General features: G+C 27.9%; 4 protein-coding genes across 4 annotated transcripts; 2 read left to right on the top strand and 2 right to left on the bottom strand.

Moving 5' to 3' along the window:
- Positions 1-2,280: 2,280 nt before the first annotated feature.
- Positions 2,281-11,792, top strand: LOC119680923. Its single transcript, XM_038093946.1, has 9 exons — positions 2,281-2,583; positions 7,055-7,405; positions 7,491-7,680; positions 8,300-8,534; positions 8,656-8,836; positions 10,149-10,362; positions 10,426-10,614; positions 10,679-11,436; positions 11,508-11,792. The coding sequence occupies exons 1-9, from the start codon at positions 2,502-2,504 to the stop codon at positions 11,735-11,737; spliced, it is 2,430 nt and encodes an 809-aa protein (XP_037949874.1). The 5' UTR covers positions 2,281-2,501; the 3' UTR covers positions 11,738-11,792.
- Positions 11,793-12,657: 865 nt separating this feature from the next.
- LOC119680924 (ubiquitin-like domain-containing CTD phosphatase 1) lies at positions 12,658-14,092 on the bottom strand. Its single transcript, XM_038093948.1, has 2 exons — positions 13,765-14,092; positions 12,658-13,709 (listed from the first exon to the last, which is right to left on the bottom strand). The coding sequence occupies exons 1-2, from the start codon at positions 13,928-13,930 to the stop codon at positions 12,910-12,912; spliced, it is 966 nt and encodes a 321-aa protein (XP_037949876.1). The 5' UTR covers positions 13,931-14,092; the 3' UTR covers positions 12,658-12,909.
- Positions 14,093-15,603: 1,511 nt separating this feature from the next.
- Positions 15,604-18,087, top strand: LOC119680564 (F-box only protein 9). Its single transcript, XM_038093458.1, has 3 exons — positions 15,604-16,325; positions 16,383-17,135; positions 17,334-18,087. The coding sequence occupies exons 2-3, from the start codon at positions 16,387-16,389 to the stop codon at positions 18,019-18,021; spliced, it is 1,437 nt and encodes a 478-aa protein (XP_037949386.1). The 5' UTR covers positions 15,604-16,325; positions 16,383-16,386; the 3' UTR covers positions 18,022-18,087.
- Positions 18,088-20,011: 1,924 nt separating this feature from the next.
- On the bottom strand, positions 20,012-22,952 carry LOC119680868 (programmed cell death protein 2-like). Its single transcript, XM_038093874.1, has 3 exons — positions 22,640-22,952; positions 21,427-22,529; positions 20,012-21,365 (listed from the first exon to the last, which is right to left on the bottom strand). The coding sequence occupies exons 1-3, from the start codon at positions 22,745-22,747 to the stop codon at positions 21,110-21,112; spliced, it is 1,467 nt and encodes a 488-aa protein (XP_037949802.1). The 5' UTR covers positions 22,748-22,952; the 3' UTR covers positions 20,012-21,109.
- Positions 22,953-24,436: the final 1,484 nt, after the last annotated feature.

Genomic DNA, 24,436 nt, shown 5'->3' with positions numbered 1-24,436 from the left:
ACATTTATAAATTATTTTTTTCTGAATAAACTGTATTTATACAGTTATAACCAACATTTTTGAAGTAACAAAAAAAAAATAAATAATATAAAATAAATATTATAATTTAATATTATGAAATTAATTGTTTAAATAAATATGTAATGTTACAGCAAGAAAAAAATATATTTTATTTACATATTTAAAAAAATATATAAATTAATGTAATTAAATTTAATAAAAACAAAGATTAGTGAAATTTAAATAAATTTTATAATATTATTATTATTATTTTTTTTTGAATAAACTGTATAACCAACATTTTTGAAGTGACAAAAAACAATAAATAATATAAAATAAATATTAAAATTTAATATTATGAAATTAATTGTTTAAATAAATATGTAATGTTACAGCAAGAAAAAAATATATTTTATTTACATATTTACAAAAAATATATGTGTTAATGTGATTAAAATTACTAAAAATAAATATCAGTGAAATTTAAATAAATTTTGTAATATTAAAAATATATTTTAATTTTTAATGTAAAAAGTAATTTCTGAAATATATAGTTCTAACATGGAATTTTTTTAAAATATTTTTGTCTATATAAACAACATTCTTGAAGTGACAAAAAACATAAAAATAAGTTTAATTTAAATTTATTAATTTAATAAATAAATTTAATATATTTATAAATTTTATATAATTAGATTTCAGTTCCCAAAATGATTTTATCTTGAAATATAACTATCTAACATACAATTTTTATAAATTAATTTATTTTAAATAAACTATATATACAACATTTTAAAAGAGAAATAAAATGGAACTATAATTTTACTTAAAATTAAAATAAAATAAAAAAATTTGCTTATAATATTTAAGTAATAGTGAAGAACAAAAATAATTTTTAAAATTTTCTAAAATAAATTTTTTTAAATTAATTCAATCTTAATGAAATTCACATCTATAATTTTTAAAGTTAGAAATTCAATTAAATAAATAAATTAAATTAATAAGTATAAATAAAATAAAATAAATAAAATTTAATTCAAATAAAAACCAAACATACAAAACTTTTTAAATTTTCTAAAAAATTTTTCTTAAATTCATTCATTCTGAATGAAATTTACATCTACAATTTTTAAAGATAGAAATTTAATAAATTGTAGTTAAAAATTACAAAAACAAATCATAGTTTTTTAATAGAACTAAAAATAAATTTTTTAATTATTATTACATATAATATATTATTCTACTGTTGTCTGGACGGTGTTGTAGTTACAGCTTAATTACCTGCTGTATAAATATAAATGAATAAAATAAAATAAATAAAATTTTATTTAAAAAAACATCAAATATAAAAAATCAGTCATAATTTTTTAAATTTATCTTTAAATACAATTTTAAAAATCCGATTTTTATAAATTAATTTATACTTTATAATTTATAAACTTTATTAATTTTTAATAAGTAAATAACTATAATTTTTTTACGTGTTAATTATAAAGGCATTCTTAAAGTGATTTAAAAATTTAAAAATAAACAAATTATAAATGATGTTTTAAATGTGTTAAGTGATGTGTTAATGTCTCATTCCAAAAAATTATATTTTATTATATCGTTTTGGTTTATAATTATAAACAATTATTCTTCAATTATAAACAATATTCTTACAAATTTAAAAAGAAACAAAATATAAAAAAATAATTTAAACTCAATTAATCGAAGAAATTGTAAATAATGATATTAAATATTAGTTACAGTTTTGATTTTTTAACTTTAATTAAATAATTTATTTTGTTAAAGAATCAGATTCATTCAGTTGATATCAAACTAGTGTAATAGAAATGAATTTAAATAATTAACCATTAATAATGTGAAAATTAATAATCAATATTATTAAATTAATAATTTAAAAACTTATTAAAATATTATATATTTAATAATAACTATAATATTTTTTTATTATATTGTAGAAACAATATGTTTTTAAAAGATTTAATATAAAATTAAAAAAAAATTTATATTTTATTAAATTGTTTCAAAATGTTCTTAAAAATTTTTTAATTTATTTTATTTTATTTTAATATTTTAATTGCATAATTTTGTTTAAAGATAGTCAAAACAAAACTGTGATTTTTACATGCTTAAAATATATTAAATAATGAAGAAATAAATAAATAATGAAATAGATTCAAAATAATTTACATTAAATGTTATTAAAAATACAAAATGAATTTTATAAAAATTTAACATATTAGAAATATTTATTTTTTTATAATCATATATATTTGTTTTATATATGAACTAAGACTGTAAAAAACTAAAGTGCGCCAATCAGCAATGTTGCAGCGGAAATATATCAATTTTCTACATATTTCGAACTTGATTAAATATAATTTTAAATTAAAAACTTATTAGGTCAATCACAATATTAGTGAAGTAACAAAAATTGTGAAATTGTGTCATAAAAATAAAATTGTGTAGTAAATCTATGCACTTAATTAATAAACATGGCAACGCATCATCGATTCGGGCCAAACTTAAAAATAATCTTTATTTTATTTATTATTCAATACTTGAACGTGAACTGCAGTGAGTATTATTTAAAATAAAATTATATATCTTACATTTCAAAATATTTATAAGGTACTATTATATTCTGTTTATTTGTCTTATATTCATGTGCACTGGGACTTTGCTTTATATCGAATATATTTTAAAAAAAATGTTTAGCAGTCATTGTTATATATACCTTATCGTATATAGTTTTTATTATGTAGAGGCTTTTAAAATGAATCAATAACCATCTTTTTCATATACTTGCTCCTATTTTATCCACTCCTTTGGCATAGATTCTTGATTTAATCCTAATGTGTTGAGCCTACTTGATAGTATTCTATAATATTCGTTCAAACTCTCAGTACTTTACTGATTCTAACAATAACATTTTCCTTTACTTTTATTTGTTTTGAGGCTTCTAAGGTAATTTATAGATTGCATATTGGTTGCATCTATGTCTTCGATTTATAATCATACGAAAGGAGAATATATAAGCATGTGGATATCTGAGGTATTAAGATTAAGATAAAAATTAGCAATGTAAAAGCAAATTCAAAAATGTATATATATTAAAAATTTTTATAAATAAAATTAGTATTGAACAAAAACTCATCACCTTCGGTTGATTTTCTTTTCTCCCCACCATCAGTAAGGTAAAAATAATCTATAATACGATCCACTAAAAGAGATAACTTAAAAATTTGAGTATTTTTAAGTTGTGCTCTTCATCAGGTATCTTATTGATTGCATACATTCTAACTCTTCGGTTTATAATCATATGAAAGGAGAAGTTTAGGATATCTGCTTTTATATGTTCCTTCTATTAAAGAGTTATTCTGCGTCTCAAGTATGGAGAGTGGTTCGTTTTAATCCACCTTATTGTAAAACTTTAATACTTCGGAGTGAATACATTAAAAAAGTTTTAAATACAAGTTAAACTACAAAAAACTAATAAAGCTTAATTAAAAATAATGATTATTTAGTAAGCATTATATCTCTCTACGTCTCTGCCTAACTACATCGATGTATGCCGAAGTGTATTTAATTTATAAGAATAGCACTAAACGATATTCAGCAATAATAAATTAAACTAATGAAATTGAAAAAAAATTAATTGAAGTAACTACAACTTTTTGCTCCATTGCAAGTCATTTTATTAAATAATAATTATTTATAATTTATTTAAAAAAATATGTACACGCACTTTAAAGAAAAAAATTAACTTCAGTTGTGTGTTCATTAAATGTTATTGTAATATCTTCCCCTTAGGGGAAGGGTCTGCTCATATAATGACAAAATTCAAGAAAATGTTAAGGTCAGTACATAATGATTTAATTTTTTTGTAAATTATTAAAAGTTAGTAATCATTCGCAATACATTAGTTTTATGATAGACTGCAAAGTACCATTACTTTTACTAAGAAAATAAATTTTATTAAGAAGAAGAAAATATCATTTACATATACAGGTCTTAAAAGTAGATTACAATGATCAGATACTACATCCTACATCCTTAACTTGCTAGAACTACTGTAAGTACTTTATTTTCTAACACACATCTTAACTATATTCTTTACTCTTTACCGAAATAATAACACAAACAGTTAAAAAATAAAAAAAATGAGTAAAATAATTTATAAATAAATTTTATAAATAAAAATATTTTTGTTTTAGATATCCATTTAATTTTTTTTTTTAAACAATTTTTGTTAAGGTAGATACTTACTACTTATCTCATGTTCATAAACAAATTCAAAACCTTAGATATTTAGTATGTACATAATATTATTTATTGGCAAGTGCCTAATAATTAAGCAATAAATTACAAGGCCCTTAAATGAAATCATTTTGAGAACACTATGAACTAAATGAAGATGAAACTACAAGTGGCGGATTCACTTTTTAGAACAACTTGTTATATCCATAGAATTATCTATTCATTAATAAATATATACTTTTGCATAGAATCAAATGACCTCAACAACCGCCACTGTTTATAATTGTTTATTTTAATGTTTTCGAATTATTACGAAAATTGTTTATATTGAATAATCATTAAATCACGCAAACATTTAATATGAGAAGATCGTTAAATTATTGTTTGCTTGTTAAATTATTCCGATTTGAAAACGTGCACCTATGTAAACTATTGTTTTAAGATATTTATATATAATAACAGAAAATATTTTCAGACTGAAAGTTTTTAATAATCAAATAAGTTAAAAAAAAATAAATTCGGAAAATTTATAATTTTAATAAATAATTAAAGATATTTTCTAATTAATCATTACTAATTGTATATATAAAACAAATAAGTTGTTGATCTAACATATACAATAGAAGAAACCTCTTTTTAAAAATCCCTTTCAATCTTTCAAAGTAACACCACTAGACGTGTACCGAATTTTTATGGCTCTTCGATTGATATTTTCAAAAAGTCAAGGCCCACATACAAAAGAATATTGTCTAAATCTCCCCAACTACAACTTTTGATAATGCAGAGATAATTTTTATCTTTGTTCTAATATTCCAATGGGACTCTCTACCACTAAATAGAAGTAAACCGATCTAAGTGGAACTCCTAAAACTAGGAACTAAATCCGGAAGATGTATAGTATATTATGGTCAATTAGGTCGAATCTGCAGAGTACCGTATTATTTTTCATGCCCAAGTAAGAGCCATCCGTGACGTAGCTAAAATAGTAAGAGTTATGAAAGAAGACACCCACATACGAACGAATATTGTCTCTAAATCTCCCCAACTACAACTTTTGGTAATGCAGACATAATTCTAATCTCTGTTCTAATATTCCAATGGGATTCTCTACCACTAAATAGAAGTAAATCGATCTAAATAGACCTCTCAAAATTAGGAACTAAATCCGGAAGATGTATAGTATATTCTCTATATATATTAGGTCTAATCTGCAGAGTACCGTATTGTTTTTCATCCGTGACGTAGCTAAAATAGTAAAGTATGATTTGATATTATATACCGGTATCAATACTTTTCCGAATATGAAAGCTGCGATAAATACAATCAAAAATTTGAACAAGATCAAGAGTAGTATTGTGTTGTCGTTGATTTCTTAATTATGTAAGTGCAGCAAACAACATTTATTTAATCTGGGTTCTAAGTCACACTACCATCTCGGCAAGCTCTAGGTTTGAGGAACTACCCAAGTACGACATAACTAATATTCTGCTTAATTTAACAAGTAATCTGCTTACATCCATATTTACAGGGCATTGTTTAATAAGTACACCAACGATAACATTGGTGCCCCCAGTAGGGGTTTTTGTATAAGTAGCTAGGATGAGAGCATTGCGGAGATTATAGAAAATTTATTAGGTCACATCCCGGCTCTCTCTCCAGACGAAATTAACTCTTTCTTTGAAAAACTGGTAGCACTACATAAAGTTGACCTTATTTGTTACTCAAACCTGGTGGGTGAACAGATATGAGTGATATTAAGCATACGAGTAATATTTCCAATGTTACACATCAGGCGCCACACCTTAGACTTTCTAGCTTGGAACTACAATACTAATAAAAGTAAAAAGTATTTTTAAAACAATAAATAGAAAAGCTATGTTTATTAAGTACATTCCGAGGAAAAAAATTAACTTGGGTATTGCCCTTTAAACATCAGGTAAAACCACTTATTCAGATTTCATTGTCCCATATATTCTTGATTTTGTTGCTCTATAAAATAGGTACTATATTATCTCTTTTTCTCTCATATTAAACCAAAATAATTCGTAAGAAGTGACTTAAAACTATACTCATCAGCTTCTGATAACTATGTTTTCAAGTCGTGACATAGTGTCGGGCAAAATACACTCTATATTATATATATATAGCCTATTGTACTTTAACCGTCGTTATGATTTTACTATTTTGTGCCCTGGTTTGTGACATCTTAAAATATATAATTATAAAAAAAATTTAAATATTAAAATTTTTGGTTGCAATTCCTATAGGTATACGTAGTTTTAGTTATTAAAAACCAACGCAGCAAACCGCGAACACGTTAGATTTGGTTCGGTGATAGCCCATACCCACTGTTTACGATTTTTTAATGCAATACATCAATGGTCCGATTTATTTAAAAATGATTCCAATTTGTTGTTTTCAATTTTAATAAAAAGTAACATATATTGGTTCAAAGACTGCTCGAACTGTTCAAAAAGTGTTTCAGAGACTGTGTTTCAGAATTATAGTTATTAATCGAGATATCTATTTTCACTGTAAACTTATAATTAGGAATAGTAATAAACGGGGTACCAGCTCCGTTTATCTTTTGATCTTTTTCGAATGAGAGATCAATGAGAATCTTTCGAATGAAAGCCAGAATGTCGGTCGTTGAGGATCTCCTAATGTCAGAAGGGGAGAGTAGTTCTCGACCCAGTGACAATTAACTAATTGTGTCATTTTATTTATATAGTTATATTTAAAAAAAAAAATGTCAATAATAACCCAATATTGGTTCTTTTGCTTTCAGCTGCCTTGTTTCTACAATGTCCTCTCTATCAAATGCATTTACAAAAAATTGTTGGTTTCCGTCCACCACTAGAATTTATAAATAAAGAAAACCTGATATATTCACCAAGGTTTAGTTACGCACATATAGATAACTCATCCAAAAGAGACTTTCAGGAACCTGTAAGTTCAATTTGCTGGCGAATCTGTAATAAGGATGAAAGTTGTATAGCCTATGTACATTTGCTGGATACAGACGAATGTTATGGATACTCGTATTTTGAAAGAACTTCACATTATCAAGCAATCGACAATGATTTACCACTAGTGGCTGATGCAGAAGCAATTTTCTATGAAAAAACTTGCCTTAAAGGTTTCAAAAAAAAAAATTTTTATATTCATATTTTGTGGTTATATATAGATATAAAATCAACATAAATATTTATATTTTTTTATAGTGCCGGATACATGCAAAAGTCGTTTGTGGACCTTGACAAAAATTCCTGGTACCAGTTTAATATTTCAGGGAAAGAAGACAATACCCACCTTGGTAACGAGGCGTGAATGTGCGGAAAATTGTCTCTTCGAAACAGATTTCAATTGTCTATCTGCATCGTTTGCGCCTTCATACAGAAATAATCGTGATAGGTATTTAATATTTCATATTTTATATACATATATGTAAATATATTAATCTATATGTATGGGAATGTCATTAAAAAAAAACCTTTTCATTTAGTAATTGCGCATTTTTGTGGAAACGCCGTGAAGTGTGTTTTTCACATTTTTTATTGCTTCTCTGCTTTTACTTTCAACTTAATTTGCATGATATCATTTTTTATTATTTAAATAATTATTAGTGAAATAAAAAATAGAAATGCAATTTTTTTAAACATTTTGATTACCTCATTTAAACTGTAGATTTGTTAACTGCAAACCCAACCTTCTCAACCCAATTTACTTGAACTTAATTAAGAGGTTTATAGAGCCATCAAAAATCATTTTATGTAAAACATTATACATAATCATACATTATATCATAAAATACATTATAAATAATCAAAAAAATTTTATTTGTTTTTAAATATTTTTAACCAAATCTCTCTATATGATTTTTTCAACATTTTCATCGATATTAATTTATTTTTATACAAAACTTTTTAATTCCTTAGTATCTTGATAGCTCATTCCATTGTTATTTTATATCTTTAATCTTGTCATGTAAACATAATCTAATATATTCATGTTTTTGTTCTATGTTGTTTAGATCTTTTCAACAAGATCAACCACAAAAACACATCACATTAGGCCGCTGCATACTCAGTGACAAAGATAAAATGATACAGCCAGACGCATTCCGGGCTGCACCCTATGATGAGGAGTACATCGAAAATCAATGCTATGAACGTGAAATGGAAAATGATCAGTGCTCATATGAATTATATGCGAACAGCAGCTTCATTTATGCGGAAGCTAAACTGATGGGGCTTGACCAAAAAGAGGTGTGGAAAGAATACAATTTGAATTAAATTTGATTTGAAAAAATGACAAAAACTATTGTTAATCTAATAAAAAAAAAATAAACTCAATTATTTGAAATTAAATATTATCATATTTTTATAGTGTCAATCCCGTTGTACGCAGGAGACAAGCTTCTACTGTCAAGGGGTATCATTTTATTACGAAAAAGATTTAACCAACACCGAATGCCTATTACATTCTGAAGATTTGATTTCCATGGGTCCACGTAGTCTAAAAGAACGAGAAAATTCAGTTTACATGAGAAGAGTAAAATGTTTGGATGGTAAGTTATTATATATCAAAAATTCTTGATTTGACTTTATGTATAAATTACAGAATAAATAAAGAATATTGTATTTTAAAATATATTATAAAAAATATAAATATATGTCATATAAAATATATATTAATTATTTGCTATACCTTTTTATGGTAAAGTCGATTTTGTGTTTTAAGATTTTCACTTTTACTTCGATCGTATTTTTTTTATATTCCTATACGTATGTCGGCAAAGTCGCTCTTGCCTTCATCAGACGAGTTCCTAATATTCCTAATAATACTTATGGTAATTTAAAACATTTAACATACCCCATTATCTTTATCAGAAATTTTTTATCAGACATCATATCAGATAGAATATGTATTAGAATAAATAAATTATACTTCATCAGCAATTTTCTAACCTTCCCTATTTTCGGAAATAATAAATAATTATATATCCCAAAATATTTCTTAATAATTTTATATTCGCTTCTGTGGAGTTTTTTCGAACATTATAAACAATTGTATATTCCAAAATCTGTACTAGTAATTTTACTTCTTTCCATTATATATACTCTATATATTATATATATACTCTAAAATCAATACAAGTACTTTTCTATCCATTTAGTAGTTTTTTTCGGAACTAATAAATATTTATACGCTATAACCCAAAATCTTTATTAGTAATTTGCTCTTACTTACTGTGGTATTTTTTTCGGAGTTAGTAAATAATTGTACACCACATATTTCTTATGGATGTTTATTATCTATTTTTTCTAGTATAATATAATATATGACATAATATAATAATCTTAAATAAAATTACACCACATTCTTTTAAATTTTATTATTATTCTTGTCTAATCTATACTGTAGTTATTGTTTCTCGTTCACTTCCTTAATATGAATTATTTAAGAATTGTTTGGAAAAAGAAATTGAAGAATTCTAGAAAGCAACACGGATACATGGTGACAATTACTAAAGGAAACCAAGATTCATCTGGGATCGTTGCGCCATTAACGATAATGACATAATAATTATATAGCTAACATTTTCCCTGATAAATTCATGCCTCAAAAATCGATAATTCCAAAAAAAAACTACCAAATTTATCAACAGATTATCAGTTTAGTCTATTAAATAGTTAGGTATCACAACATGTTAATATTTATACTCCAGAAAGCTTTTTTGTGCAATGCCCCGTTTGAATCTCACCTATTATTCACTCATCTTGGTCGCGCCACCATAATAGTATAAATACTATTACACCTTTTTTGCAATCTATTGCTATTATTTAATTTCTTTTTTTTATATTTATATCTTCTAATAGTACAGGTCATATGCACTAATAACGAAATGGCTATAAAATACACTCCTAAAGATTGGTTTTCCGGAAAAATGTACGTGAGCTTGCATTCAAAAGATTGCGTAGCACTTGGAAATGGTACGAAGAGTACTTTATTGCGCCTGCCAATCGGTAGTGAAATAAAGGAGAATCGTTGTGGGATCTTACGTGCTTACGAAGTCACTAGAACCTATCAAAGGTTAGACGCGAAGAATTAAATTATCATATCAAATTTATTTACCAAATCTATATTTATTTTTAGAATATTTGTTTCAACTCTAATTGTTATACAAAATAATGCAAATGTTCAGACACAAGGTGATCGATTAATAAAAGTTGGTTGCATTATGAGCAATTCAACCTTAAAAAACGGTATAGATGATACTAATTCCGAAGAAGAAGAAATACCCAACGCAATTGCACTAGAGTCATCATTAGATTATGCACAAAGGTGAATCGAAAAATTTTACTATACTAAAATCACTAAAAAAAAAATTAATTATCTCTTACTGCAGCACACTTCCCAATGAGGGATTTCTACAAATAAATAATACTATCGATCCGACTATACTGCCAAAAATAACTTTACAGATTATTGATCTATCACACCAACATGAAACAAATGATGTACAAATTGGACAAAATTTAGAACTACAAATAGTTGCAGAATATACTCCACAACAACAACTGCAGAATAGTCTCAGAACTATTGAACTGCCACCACTGCCTGATTTTCGAGCTACTTCGCTAATCGCCAAAACTCCGGATAACAAAAATTTTGTTTTGCTTATAGATAATCGTGGTTGTCCAACAGATGTGTCAGTTTTTCCAGCATTGAAACGCATACGTACTCATAGCAAAAATATACTACATGTGAATTTCCATGCATTCAAATTCGCCGGCAATGGTATGGTTAATTTTGATGTCAAAATACATTTTTGTGGGCAGCGTTGTCCAGAAATCAATTGCATACAAAATGGAACCGGCGTTGGATACAGACAACATGGTAAAAATCAACGAAAACGTAGAGAGTTACAGTTGGAACCATCACATTTAAAAGTACAAAATCCAATTTACATATCAACTGTAATGGATATCAAAAACCTTCCCGAGAATGCGAATAAAAATATATCTAATTTAGCAACAGAATATTACATGAACTATACAGATACGCTGCCACTTAATTATAATCTACACGTTCGTGGTCCGGATATGACCAATAGCAATAGTTATATATATGGGGAGCGCGGAGTGTTACTCATAGCTGGTATAGGTGAGTAATTAAACATATTATTAATTAAATTAGAAAAGAATATATATATACTTAAATATACATATATATAGATGATCAACTTAATTTGGATAGCATATGTCTGAACCAGAGTCTACTAATTGCTATATTTATTTTCTGGCTCATATTCCAAATCGCCTTCTTATTCAGCTGTTGTTATGTTCTACAAAAATATAAAGGTCTCGCCGCGCTTGATGAAGAACGACGTAAAATATATGAAAGTTTCGATTATATGGACAGTCGAAGAGTGCACTGGGCTGATCAGGGTGGCTACACATTATAAGGCTACTTAATTTATTATTGTTACTTGTTACATTTTTAGGATATAATTTATTAAATAAATAATATATACTTAAAATAATTGTATATAAATTTTAATTATTAAAAAATATATGTATATGTAAAATATAAATGGCTTTGTATCACAATAAAACTTTATGATTAATAGATAATGAATAAAGATAATGAATAGATAGTTATATAGACCAGTGTTTCTCGAGTCATTACGTATTATGATAGAAAAAAATTTCACAATGTTTTGCAGGGCAATGCTTATGGCGCGAACCAGCAGCTGAGAAATCCTAATATAGATAATAATTTCTGATAGGATGGCAGTTTGAAAGATGCAACGTAGCGTAGAACACTGCTGTTGAGGCAATCACGACTCCAAAGCAAAAACGAGATGCAATACTGAAGTCTCTGTTTGATTCAATGTCCTGCAGTTTTCAAGACCTGCATATGCCTCAGGTAACGATATTACTTGTTTTATTTGTTTTTGGTAATACAGTCTTTGACGCTCATGTCCAGCAGATTTTATTTCTTTGATAACCAGAAATATTTTCCATTTTTCCTTTAATTTTGTACTATACAAACGTAACCTCTATGTTTCGTTTATTACCAGCTATTATACATAAAAGATTTAGTCCTATTAATTTTGTATGAATAAATGTGCAATAAGTGTTTTTTTCGTAGTGTTAGTATAATATCAGTTTTTATAAACAGATTAAAAAGAAACATACCAACATATATATACCATTTTATATATAAAAAAATATGTTTTCAAAAATGATTGTATATACAGTATCGCTCAAATTACTAAATCATATAAACAGCCTTTCTTTTTTTACTGAAGATATATAGATGTGAATCACTTACTTTTAACCCTTTCATTTAAATGAATAAAAACAATATTTTTATACAAAAATATAATTAATTTATTAAAAACGTATTAAATGCATTTTATACTTTATCACCAATAAGAAATAAATTTTTTTGGCAATTATTTTTTTACAATAAGTTTTATATTCAATGCCTTAGATTTTATAATTTTATTTTAAATCATGACATCATTTTTAATGCTGCAAAAGTATACAAACTAAATTTACATTAAAGAAACAAATCATAAACACACAAAGTACAATACAATTATTTTAACAAAATACTTAAATCTAAAATTCATTTTTTTGGATTAAAACTTTCCCATTTACGATGGTTTAGTTTGTTAAAATCCTCACAATTTAAAGCTATATCACGCAAATACTTCGATAATTTTAATAATTCGTCGTCTTTGTCGCGATTTAAATGCGCCTGACGGAATGGTTTGATTTTAAGGCCAGACTTGGGATTCATTATAAAATTACGACGTATATCATCAAACATAATTGTGTTTTTAGCGCTATATTGCGGATAAATACCCCATATTACACCCAAAGGCTTCACATCTATTACACCGCGATCACTTGTATGTACCGATATCATTGCATTTGAGTCGAGGTAAAACATAATCTTATAATTGGTATTTGTGGTCACACCTAATAGGCGCATTTTTTCTTCAATCCATCGCATACCAGTTGCCGACCATATTACAATGTCATAATGTTCATATGCAGATTCAAGAAATTCATGTAAATACGGTCGCATTAATTCGGCGCCAGATTCAGCTGCTGACCGATGGTCGAAAAGTGTATAATCAATATCTAAGACCAACAAACGTTTGCCGTCGCGTGGTGGATTAATTTCAGTAATTTTATAATCACGTATACGGCGTTGTATTTTTGACAAATAAACTTTGGAATTTTCAATTCTAAATGCTTTCTCTTCTACCACAATATCGAGATCATCTAACACATCATCGACATCATTAGGACGTTGGCAAGCTGATTCAATATCCGCTTCGGTGGAGCCCACCATCATTAATTTAAAATTTGGTTTAAGCTCCAATAAACCAATTTTAGTATCATCCGCTGCTGGTTTAGCTGAATTTGTTTACAAATTAACTTTTATTGTTTTGAAAATAAGTATACAACATACCTTTATACTTTAAATTTATCAATTTCTGACGTTCTGGGCGTACTTGGGTTCGTTTGAAGATTTCATGGCGTAAAACAGCCACAGTGTCCTGATCTGTCAGGTCATTAATTGGATATTCCTTGCCGCTCCATTTCACAAGTATAGTTATTTCACGCACTTCATCCATTTCATACAGTTTATTTTTACTTTATGCAAATAATCCTGTTAAACAAATACTTTTATATTTTTAAAAGCTTATTCCCAGCAATGGCAGCCGAACCGTCACCAAATGCGCCAAAATAGAAATAAGTTCTTCGTGCAAAAAGTTTAAAAAAAAAATGCAACAGAAAACATATTGCAGTGTCAAACAATAAGTGTTGCCAACCTTACAATACTTAATGTGTAGCAGCAGCTGTGGCATAAGATATAACAATAAACACAACTTTTTATCAAGACTCAACGCTTGCAAGTTCTTTATAATTTGTTAACCAAAATTCATTGCATTGTATTCCATATGATGGAACTTGTCGGCTGTTTTTTTATAACAATACTAATTCAACATTTATGCTTTAAATCAGCTGATCTATTCTATTATATGGAAAACAATGCAATCGATTAATCTTGTTCTGTTCGCCGTGAGCACTGAAGAAAACTTATTTTAACTAACACAAACATTGAAGAATTGCATTGCCTCTCTCTATATGTAATATATTTAATGATCGAACAGAACTTGTGTTGTTCATGTTTTTATGAAATTTGGTTTGTGTGTATTCTACGATAACTAATGATTTTATCTACGTTCTGCCATGTTATATTTTCTACGTTCGCTATATCTACGACAACTGTTTCAGGCTCAACGCATTTAATTTTGTTTTTCTATTGTTTCAGCTTTCTTTTACTTCTCACACTTAAGTTTGCTCTGTTTCACTAAGTAATATGTATATTTGAGTTCAGTTAAAGACTGATTCATATGATAAATACTAAAGCGCACATAAATAATTGCAAGCAATTTGTAAAAAGTGGAAATATTTAATATAACTAGTAGTATATTATAGTTCTGTTCCATAAGATACTCGTAGTAACTTTAAGTAACACTGTGTATATACACCAGTGCGTTCCACCAGCAAATTTTCGAGTAAATGAGAGCATCTGAGATAGCGTAATATTCTTGTTGAAATTTGAAAATGCTACACAGACTTTACTTGTACATTTTATTTGAAGTAAAATTTTTGTTTTGCGTGAATCAGCTGTTTTGGTTTGAATTCAAATTTTTGTATTGTTTTTTTGCGCGGTACTGGTGTTTTCACCAGATTTTACACAAAGCTATTCCATGTGTAAAGAACGTAGTTTGGCAATTTATTTGTGTTACGCTCTCAGTTGTATTTTACTTGTGTTTTACTACGAGTAGCTAGTGAAACAGATCTTATATATCAATAGAAAACTACGTTCACTTGAGAAGATTTTCAATACTTGATTTAATTAAGTTAGGGTTATATAAGAATATATTTCTTATATATTTGAAATTTGAACGACATCGGTAGCGCTGAATTTGGAACTTTGTGTACAATTCATACACAGGAATAAAGAAATAAAGATTGTGCGTAAAAATTTACTGAATACCTAAAGACAATATTCATATGTTAAATATTCTATGAAAATAAAATGTTTTTAAATATTATTAATATTCTTTATCGAATCCCTACAAATAAAAACAAATAAACTTTCAAAATAATAAGTAATCACATATATGTGAAGTCAGAGCCGTTCGTGCTAAGTTTGTTAATGTCACTAAAGGGTTAAGCTATTATATTTCACAATAATAGATAAATGTTTTATTTATTTAAATAACAACAAATGTGAAATTATTTTGTGAGATACTTAGTAAAGTAGTGAATTTTGAAAATTTAAATGCAAAATGGATCTGCAAGTGGACACATCAGCTGGCTTCAATTTGCCGCATTGACATTTGCCACCGAATGACACTTGCCAAGGGAATCTTGTTTTTTTATATAGTAAATATGGAAAAAAGTCTAGGAATTTAGTGCAAACATATGTTATGAAGACTTAAAGGGCATTCGCAAGAAAAAGTGCGCAGTTGTGCAAAAGTGAAAAATTTGCTTTAAATTTTGTGGCTATGAAAAGAATTTAGTAAAGAAATTTTAACGAACTTCATAAAAAAAAACTTTTAATTTTACTTTAAATTGTTAAAAATATAATTAAAAATTTATAACAGTGTTTTGTTGGTGCCACATAAATTATTATTGAATTTCAATCAATATTGACTTTATAATTTGTTGAGGAGACTGCCAACGTCATCCTATGATGAGCAAAAGTTTGGTTCTATTTAAAGTATTGCCAATTGTTAACATATCCGCAATAACTGCACCAATAAAAATTGTTAAACTACGTTTACTTGTGTCCTTCGTATTACAACAATTTTACTTTCGTCCTTTCATCATACGGTACAGTGACCGTGAACTAGGCGAACGTTGCCGTTAAAGTGTTCTACTTACTCAACGGGAGCTTGTTAAAGAAGAAGCCATCAACAGATATTGTACAGATTAACTGTACAAACTCCAGTGGTAATTCGGATTTCTTTATTTATTTATAAAAAATAATTATTTGTTCATTTTTTTCAGTGTCATGTCAGATAATTCATCAAACGAAAATGAAGATGAACAATCTTCATCTTCACCAACAACATCGGATGTTATAAATTCACCTCTAACAGCGAACAATTTTCGTACAGCGCTTGATGAGTTTCGCACCAATTGGCAGAAGGAGTTGAAGCAATTTAGTGAAACAGAGGCTTCGGTGCAGTTTGAGGATACACTACAATCGAATGAAATAATTGAATGCCTGAGTCCATTGACAAATGTCAAAGACATACCCGAAAATGAACAGCATAATTTGGCAGAAAGCTTGTTTCATAAAGCGGTTGAATTGGAGCAGCGTGGTAAAGTATATGATGCAATACCATTTTACCGTAAAGCCGTACAGATTGTACCAGACATTGAATTCAAATTCTATGAACGTCAAAAGCTTAAATCTGGTAATGTTGAAGTAACAACAAAGACGCAGAATGTGATAGAAAATACTGAAGTAGATCATGATTCTGATGGTGAAGACGTTATTGCAGATTTGTATGAGAAATTTCAAATGGATTTGGCACGGGATTGTGGTGGTAAATTGCTACTCAGCAGTCGTGATTTAAATGTTATTACCACTGAAATGCATATATCAGATTTGCCACCAGAAATACTTTTGTATATCTTACGTTGGGTGATATCCTTACAATTGGATATGCGTTCGTTAGAGAATTGCGCCGCAGTATGTAAAGGACTTTATTTATGTGCGCGTGATGAAGAATTGTGGCGATTGGCATGTGTAAAGTACGTATAAAATGAAATGCTCAAATATATATATATATATATGTGCATTATGATGAGCAAACGATACATATATGCACATCTATATGGAAACATATATCTAAACCATGAACTTAATAAAAACCATGTATTAATGCAGTTTACATTATTAACCACTTAATATATATTTGTATATTAATATTGTATATTTTTGGATTTCAGAGTTTGGGGAGTAAATGTAGGTACCTTAAATAATCCTACATTGGAAATTGATGACACCATTGAAGATATCATACAATTGCCTCAATATTCCTCTTGGCGTCAAATGTTTATTGAACGAGAACGTTTACTCTTCAATGGCTGTTATATAAGTAAGACGAAATATTTACGTATGGGCGAGAATAGTTTTCAAGATCAATTCTATCGTCCTGTGCAACTTGTTGAATATTTTCGTTATTTACGTTTCTTACCGGATGGCACTGTATTAATGTTAACCACTGCCGATGAACCGGTACAAGGTGTTACACGTTTGAGAAACATAAATCAATTGAGGCCTGATGTTTTACGTGGCCATTATCATCTTTATGGTAGCACAGTTACCATAATGTTAAAACGACAACAGTCTCATCAACGTATCATAACAACTGGTCATCAGTATGCACGACATAGACGTGGCAGTTCAGCATGTAATGAAGATTACAATTCCACTAAATATTGTATGAAGTTTCGTATTGTAAGCACACCAAAACGTAAATTTTCACAGATTGCATGGCTGCATTACTCTGTGATACTAATTCGCAATAAGGTGGAAACTACATCGGAATTTGATTTAACTCCCTCTAAATTTCCTCCATTGTGGTTTTCACCTGTACGCAGCTATCATTTGGATTCGGATGCCCCATTGTCTTAAGTAAAAAAAAAACAAAAATAAAATTTAATGAAATATGTATTCATTTATATACACATAAAGAACTATTCATTTATATAAATGCATATATATTAAATTTAAAAAAAAAATTTAATTGTTAAACTAACATAAAGATATATTATATAACTTTTAATGTTGATAAACAATATTAGAGTAGTTTTTTCGATTTTATAAGAATTAAGTTTTGGTTTATTTTGAAATTTATTAATGTATGTAATTTATTAGATTTTATGAAATTAAGTTTTGCTTTATTTCGTTATTTATTGATGTTGTATGTAACCTAAGCATTCGATGTAATATTATTTTAATTACTATTAATAATTAATATTCCACGAGATTTAGTAGAATATTAAAATCAGTCACCTTTGTCATTTTTCCTCTATTCTGGAAATCTACTTCATAAAAAGCTTCTAAAGCATATTATTTATAATGACGTTGCGTTCACGCACTGTAGAATAATTACGATTTTATGACGAACCATTTAATCTTATCTGTCAATTCTTTCATATATATAGTATTCGAGATAATATTTACATTTATGGTGATAACCATAATAGCTGTCTTTTCGTATATAGTGAATTCCAGTAGAGAACATTGTTGCAACAACTACTATTTTTGTTTTTGATATATAATTGGTTGTTGTCCAATGATCTCCCTTAATAAAATGGGCTATATAACCTGTCATTACTTAAGTTTAATCCATTCTTTAATAAACTAACAAGTATTTAATTCGAACGGAAAAATAAACTAATAAATAAAAGTTATTAGAATAATATAGGATACCAATGAGGAGGAAAGAATGCTACAAGAGTTAGATTGTCATAACTTTAAGACCTTAATGGCACAAAGCCAAAGATCAGGACTGTCAGTATATGAGACACTTATATTATTCTGTGACTGCATGCAGTTGTCGTATAAGAAAACATCGCTTATCACTTTGATAAGCTATAAGATAAAAAATGCAATTTCTATTATGGTTAACTACAATATTAATTTGCATGCCAGAATCCCTGTTCACCTTTATTGCTTTAACTATTTTTTTATGCTATGAAGAAAAATAATTTTAAATGAATTAAAACGGTTACAATTTGCATTTCTTGTCATCTTTGCCCTATTGTGTTCTTTAACATAATACTGTATTGCACAAATAATAATTTATTTTAACTTTGTCCATCTTTAAGAATTATACTTGAATAACACAAGGGGGTTTAGGGATTTCACACTATTTTTTTTAAATTCATTTTATGTGTAGCCTATTGACACACAAATATCGTTCGTTATTACAACTATTAGTTCTCCAAAAATAATTGGATATGGTATGATCTTTCATATTGAAAATAAATCATTTTCAATCATTATATTAAAGTTACTTTCGAACAAAAAGTAATATTAATTCCCTAATCTACAGTTTATTACTCGTATATTTTAAAGTGGAATTTCTTAATGTCATTTAAAAAAAGAAAGTAAATTATTTTTAGCCAGTTTTATTTATTGTATTATTGTTGCCTATGAATTAAAACATTTTAATTTAAAGCAAATATTCGTCACTAATTTTACCCGTATTTTGAACTTAATGGTCAAAAAGAATGGCCGTCATTTTTTACTTAAATACACAATACACAATAAATTATTAAAATTCACTAATTATAAAGTTAAAATTTAAAACTCTGACAAATATTTAAAAAACAAATGCAATTTCCTTAAAGCATTGATCGATGTAATAAATGAGAACTCTTAGCCAGTGCATGCTCAAAAAAGTGTACATAGATTTTAATAAATATATTATATAAAACACATATTAGTAGTTCATTACATTATAAATATGTAAGTGTTAATGAATAAAATATCTTAAAATTTAATTGAAATTAACATAAAATGTACTTAATTACATCTTTGCTTAAAACATATATAATCAATAAATAAAATAAATAAAAATATTTTTAATATTCCATCATTTATATAAGTTAAAAAAATAGTTTCAAAATGGACAATTGACAAGCTTAGCTCTAACATTAATAATTTTTTAAATTTTTTAATGAATGATAAAATTTTAATAATTCACAGTGAGAAACCTACTCGTAAACCTACGATTCTACTATATCATAATTTGATATAAATTACTTTTTACCTACAATGCTAACTATTCTTTCACAACTACTAATTTTAGTTTAAAATTTAATCTGATAAATAGTTAATATATTTTAAAAAGCCTGCTTTAAAGCGAGACTAAAATGTTTTCATCAATAATTTAAATGTAATTGAAATAATTTAATCTTTCGCTAGGTACATTTTTAGCTTTCCAATAATTTAACAATGTACAGCGTGTCAGTGTGCTAACGATTTCGGTTGTTATGGAAGCGGTTTATATAATTTAAAACTATTTAGTATTTTTTATTCAATATTATAAAATTCTTTCTGAAAACTTATTTTTGATGTTAGTATCTTAATGCTGTTGCGTATAGTGTGGCTTAAGAATAAGTGAATAATACTTTTCTCAAGTGAACCAAATGAGTAACGGAGGTGTTTGTTTATATTATGTCTGCTACATTATAAAACAAATCTTAGTGAAAGAATGTTTAATATGGGACCGCTAAATTTTGTTCCGATTTGCGCGGATAACAGTTGAGAAACAAAATCAATATTTAAACTTCTGAGCCTATAAAGCTTAATAATAAACACAAGAAAAATATAATGCAAGATTTTTTGGATGACTTTTTGTTTATGCAGTTTCTATAGACTCGTGAGATCGTTAACTTTTCTTGTGGAGTGTGCGAAGTAAATGAAACAATGTTGTTAGTTCCTTTATCTCCTATAGGAGCATAAGGTCTCCAGAGGGAGACAATGTTAATGTTATATTTGAGTTCTAATGAAAACTGAACATAGTGCTAAAACTCTTAACATTTTCTAAATGCAATGACTGATAGTGCATACTACTTTTCAATAATATATACTTCCTCCATAAATTAACAAAACTTCTAGAAATTGTGCACTACTGACCACACTGTTACACTGTTAAGCTAATTTCAAAATGGTATACCAACTCTAAGTAACAGCTATAATCATTTTTTACTTATTTCTCGACTTGTATTATAACTCGCTCATAACGCATCTTATCAGGTGTATCCCAGCAACTTTTTAAACATGTAAGCACCAAAACATTTCCATATTCGATAGGTGCAGGTTCATTGTTTTGGTTTAAACGTAGTTTTGGTATAAGTGTAGAGAGTATTTGAACTTCGCATATGGTATCACCATTACAATTTGGGCACTTAGGAAAAGCCTCAGCAAGTGGTGCAATTAATAACGGATATGTGTCACGTGAGTATCTGATATAAATTAATGTTTAATCTTAAATTATCAATTTAAATGAATTTAAATATAACTAACCTTAAAACTTGACCAGGATACCGTTGTAGAGTGCTGACAAATTGGTGGAAAATAATATCACCATGTGCAGGCAAAGTTTTTTCATATACTTCACCTTCATCACCACCGCCACCATTCACAATGCCAATTGTATCGCTGATATTAGTAGCGCCAACGGCCCCGCCGCTGGGAGAATGCTTTGTTTCATCTTGTCGCTTATAATCCTGATATAATTCAAGTACATGATCTGCAGATAAGCTACCTACGTAATCGTATTCGTTCTGACCTTGTCCAACTTCAATATCAACTGATATGAAATATGGTTTTATTGTCACATCAGTAATTTTAGCTAATGGGCCCAAGGCTGCCGATTGTGGAGTGTGCTTAAATAACGCAATTAAATCACGTTCAGGTTTCTTTGGTGTTTCAACAAGTACTACATCAGTTTCGGCGCCTTCAATTTCAGCACATATTGTGGCGGAAGCACCAGGTCCAACCAAAAGTCCATCAAGTGCTATACCTCCAGCACAGTTAGCATTAGGATCCTCTGCACCGTGTTGTGCTGCATGCATATCCAGTTGACCAAAACCACAAATTAAGTCATTTTCCATCGAAGTACTCTCATCCTCATCATCATCTTCTTCCTCTGAACCAACCAAAGATGCACCTGGTATCTTACTTTGTAACGGTCGTACTGGTGAATTATCGTTTTTTGCAATCACATTACCATTTTCTTCGTTTTGAAATTGCACATCATCGGCTTCAGTATCCATTTCCTCTACATCAATAGTATTCTCACCCCAATCATCCGCACCACTGCACCAATTAACTTTATGTGGCATTGGCAATGCTGCTATTGACTGTTTGTTTTTCTTCTTTTTGCTACCAGGTGGTGGTGGTACCACACTAATTATATCAGCCGGATTTGGTGTTTCTAGATGTTGTGTGCGTATACATAGCCAACTTTTAGAATTTTGTGAGCAGATGGGATTCAGACAAGCGAATATATAAAGTGTACGATGAAATTGGGAATGCTCTAATGGTGCATATAATTGCACTAATAACGGACGTGCTGAACTACATATAGGACATGGTGGCACCTTTATATCGTTAAATGGCCAATCCTGAAAATTCAAAAAATTCGATCGTTGTGAAAAATCAATTTTGATTATGTTAACATATAGCGAACGTAATTAATTGATTTCATAGTTTGAAAATTAACAAAATAACTTACTGGTGTGCCTCCGATTTTGTTAACTGTGCTATTTAGTTGTGTAGCATGTTTTGCAGAAATTTCCTCGTCTTCGTATCCAAGGAACACGGTGCTCTTATTCTTGGCCATTCTTTATTTTTTGCAATACGGTTTCTATAAAACTCTTGTGTTAACTTCTCTCATTACTGTTGTATTATGTAATAATTAATAATTAAGGTAAAAGCTATAAAATTAACAAATCCGATCCGAACGTCTGAGTTAAATGTAAAAATATTGGAAAATCATATAAACCCAAACCAATGCAGCAGTTACTTCTGCCCTGGCAATATGTGAATTCATGTGTGCTCTAGTGTTGCCAGATAACGTCACTTTATAATATACAGAATTACTCACTTTATAACACTTTTTGTAATTATAACAACATTTGTATTGTGTTGTATATCGTCCATGCATAGCTTGGATAAAAATGTGCATGTGTAAATATATATGCGTGTTATGAATTCTAATAGAACAGTTTTTAATAGTCCTATATATTCATATTGTACTATTATTTGTTATTGCACACTACTAAGGCCGTGTGCTAGTTCGAGTAAATTGAGGTAAAGTAAATTGAAATTTCTTAGGAATTTTTTGCACTGCACTTAAGTAAATATTTATTTATTAATTTATTGCACTTATTCATTATGTTTGGTTAAAAGGTTTTCAAATTTATTTATTTATTTATTATACATCTTATAAAATTTCCACAATGGTAACACCTAACTTACCTCATTTTTATCTAATTCACCCTACTCGAAATTCTACTAAGGTCGTGTGCGAGTTAGGCTAAGTTGATGCTAAACCAAATGGGAGATTTTTTGGGATTTTTTGCACTGCACACATTTAGCCATTGATCAACACGTATCGACACATCACTACATTATCGGCTCAACTTAGAATTTCCCTCATTTAGAACGCAACTTAGCCTAACTCGCACACGTCCTTAATACCAATATTCGCTGCCATACCGACATTATTTACTGTTTCTCTCAATTTACCATAAATTTACTCGAACTCGTGTCTTTATATGCTAGGGTAAGTGAGGCATTATTGTTGAAGGTGATGCATAGACTTTGTTTTTGGATTTATATAAAACACAAGTTCTTCCAAATTATTTTAAATTTGATTTTTGATGAAATTTTATACTGACCGCATACAAAAATATGAAGTTTGCCTATTATAAGGGAATTAGCAGCGAGAGTAGTGCAACCATAGTTGTTCATAATGTAAATACTATTAATATGTTCAGTAGTGAAGATAGTATTATGTTCTATAGTAGGATATCAGCCGATTCGTAGTATATTAATGAAGTTTTGTTTATTTGCTGACTCCACTAACAAAATATTAGTCATCATAAATGAAATAATAAGTTCGATAGTTTTTATGTTTACACAAACATGTTTTTCTTTTCAGTATTCATGATTTTTTTAACAGAGGCAAATTACATGTCTTTATATCTCTATGTTGTTGGTATAGTGTGCATAACATTTATAATTCCATTTATATTTGTTTGTATAGTTTTTTATAAATTTAGTACCTATACTATATGACTTTATGTATGGATAATTAATTTGATTGTTAATACATTTTATTAATATGTGTTAAAACATTACAATCGTAGTAAAAAAAACTTTAAGGAAATAAAAAAAATTGTGTAAGAATTAAAAATTACTTTTCTTCAATAAACGTTTATTTGTTATAATTCATAATGAGACAATTTTAAATTTTATTGCAGTTTGTCCCAAATGTTGCCCATCTGTGTTCATTATAACAGTTATG

The sequence above is a fragment of the Teleopsis dalmanni genome, chromosome 2 (genome assembly GCF_002237135.1).
Source record: "Teleopsis dalmanni isolate 2A chromosome 2, ASM223713v2, whole genome shotgun sequence".
Classification (NCBI taxonomy): Eukaryota; Metazoa; Arthropoda; class Insecta; order Diptera; family Diopsidae; genus Teleopsis; species Teleopsis dalmanni.
This window is presented reverse-complemented; position numbering and strand designations above follow the sequence as displayed.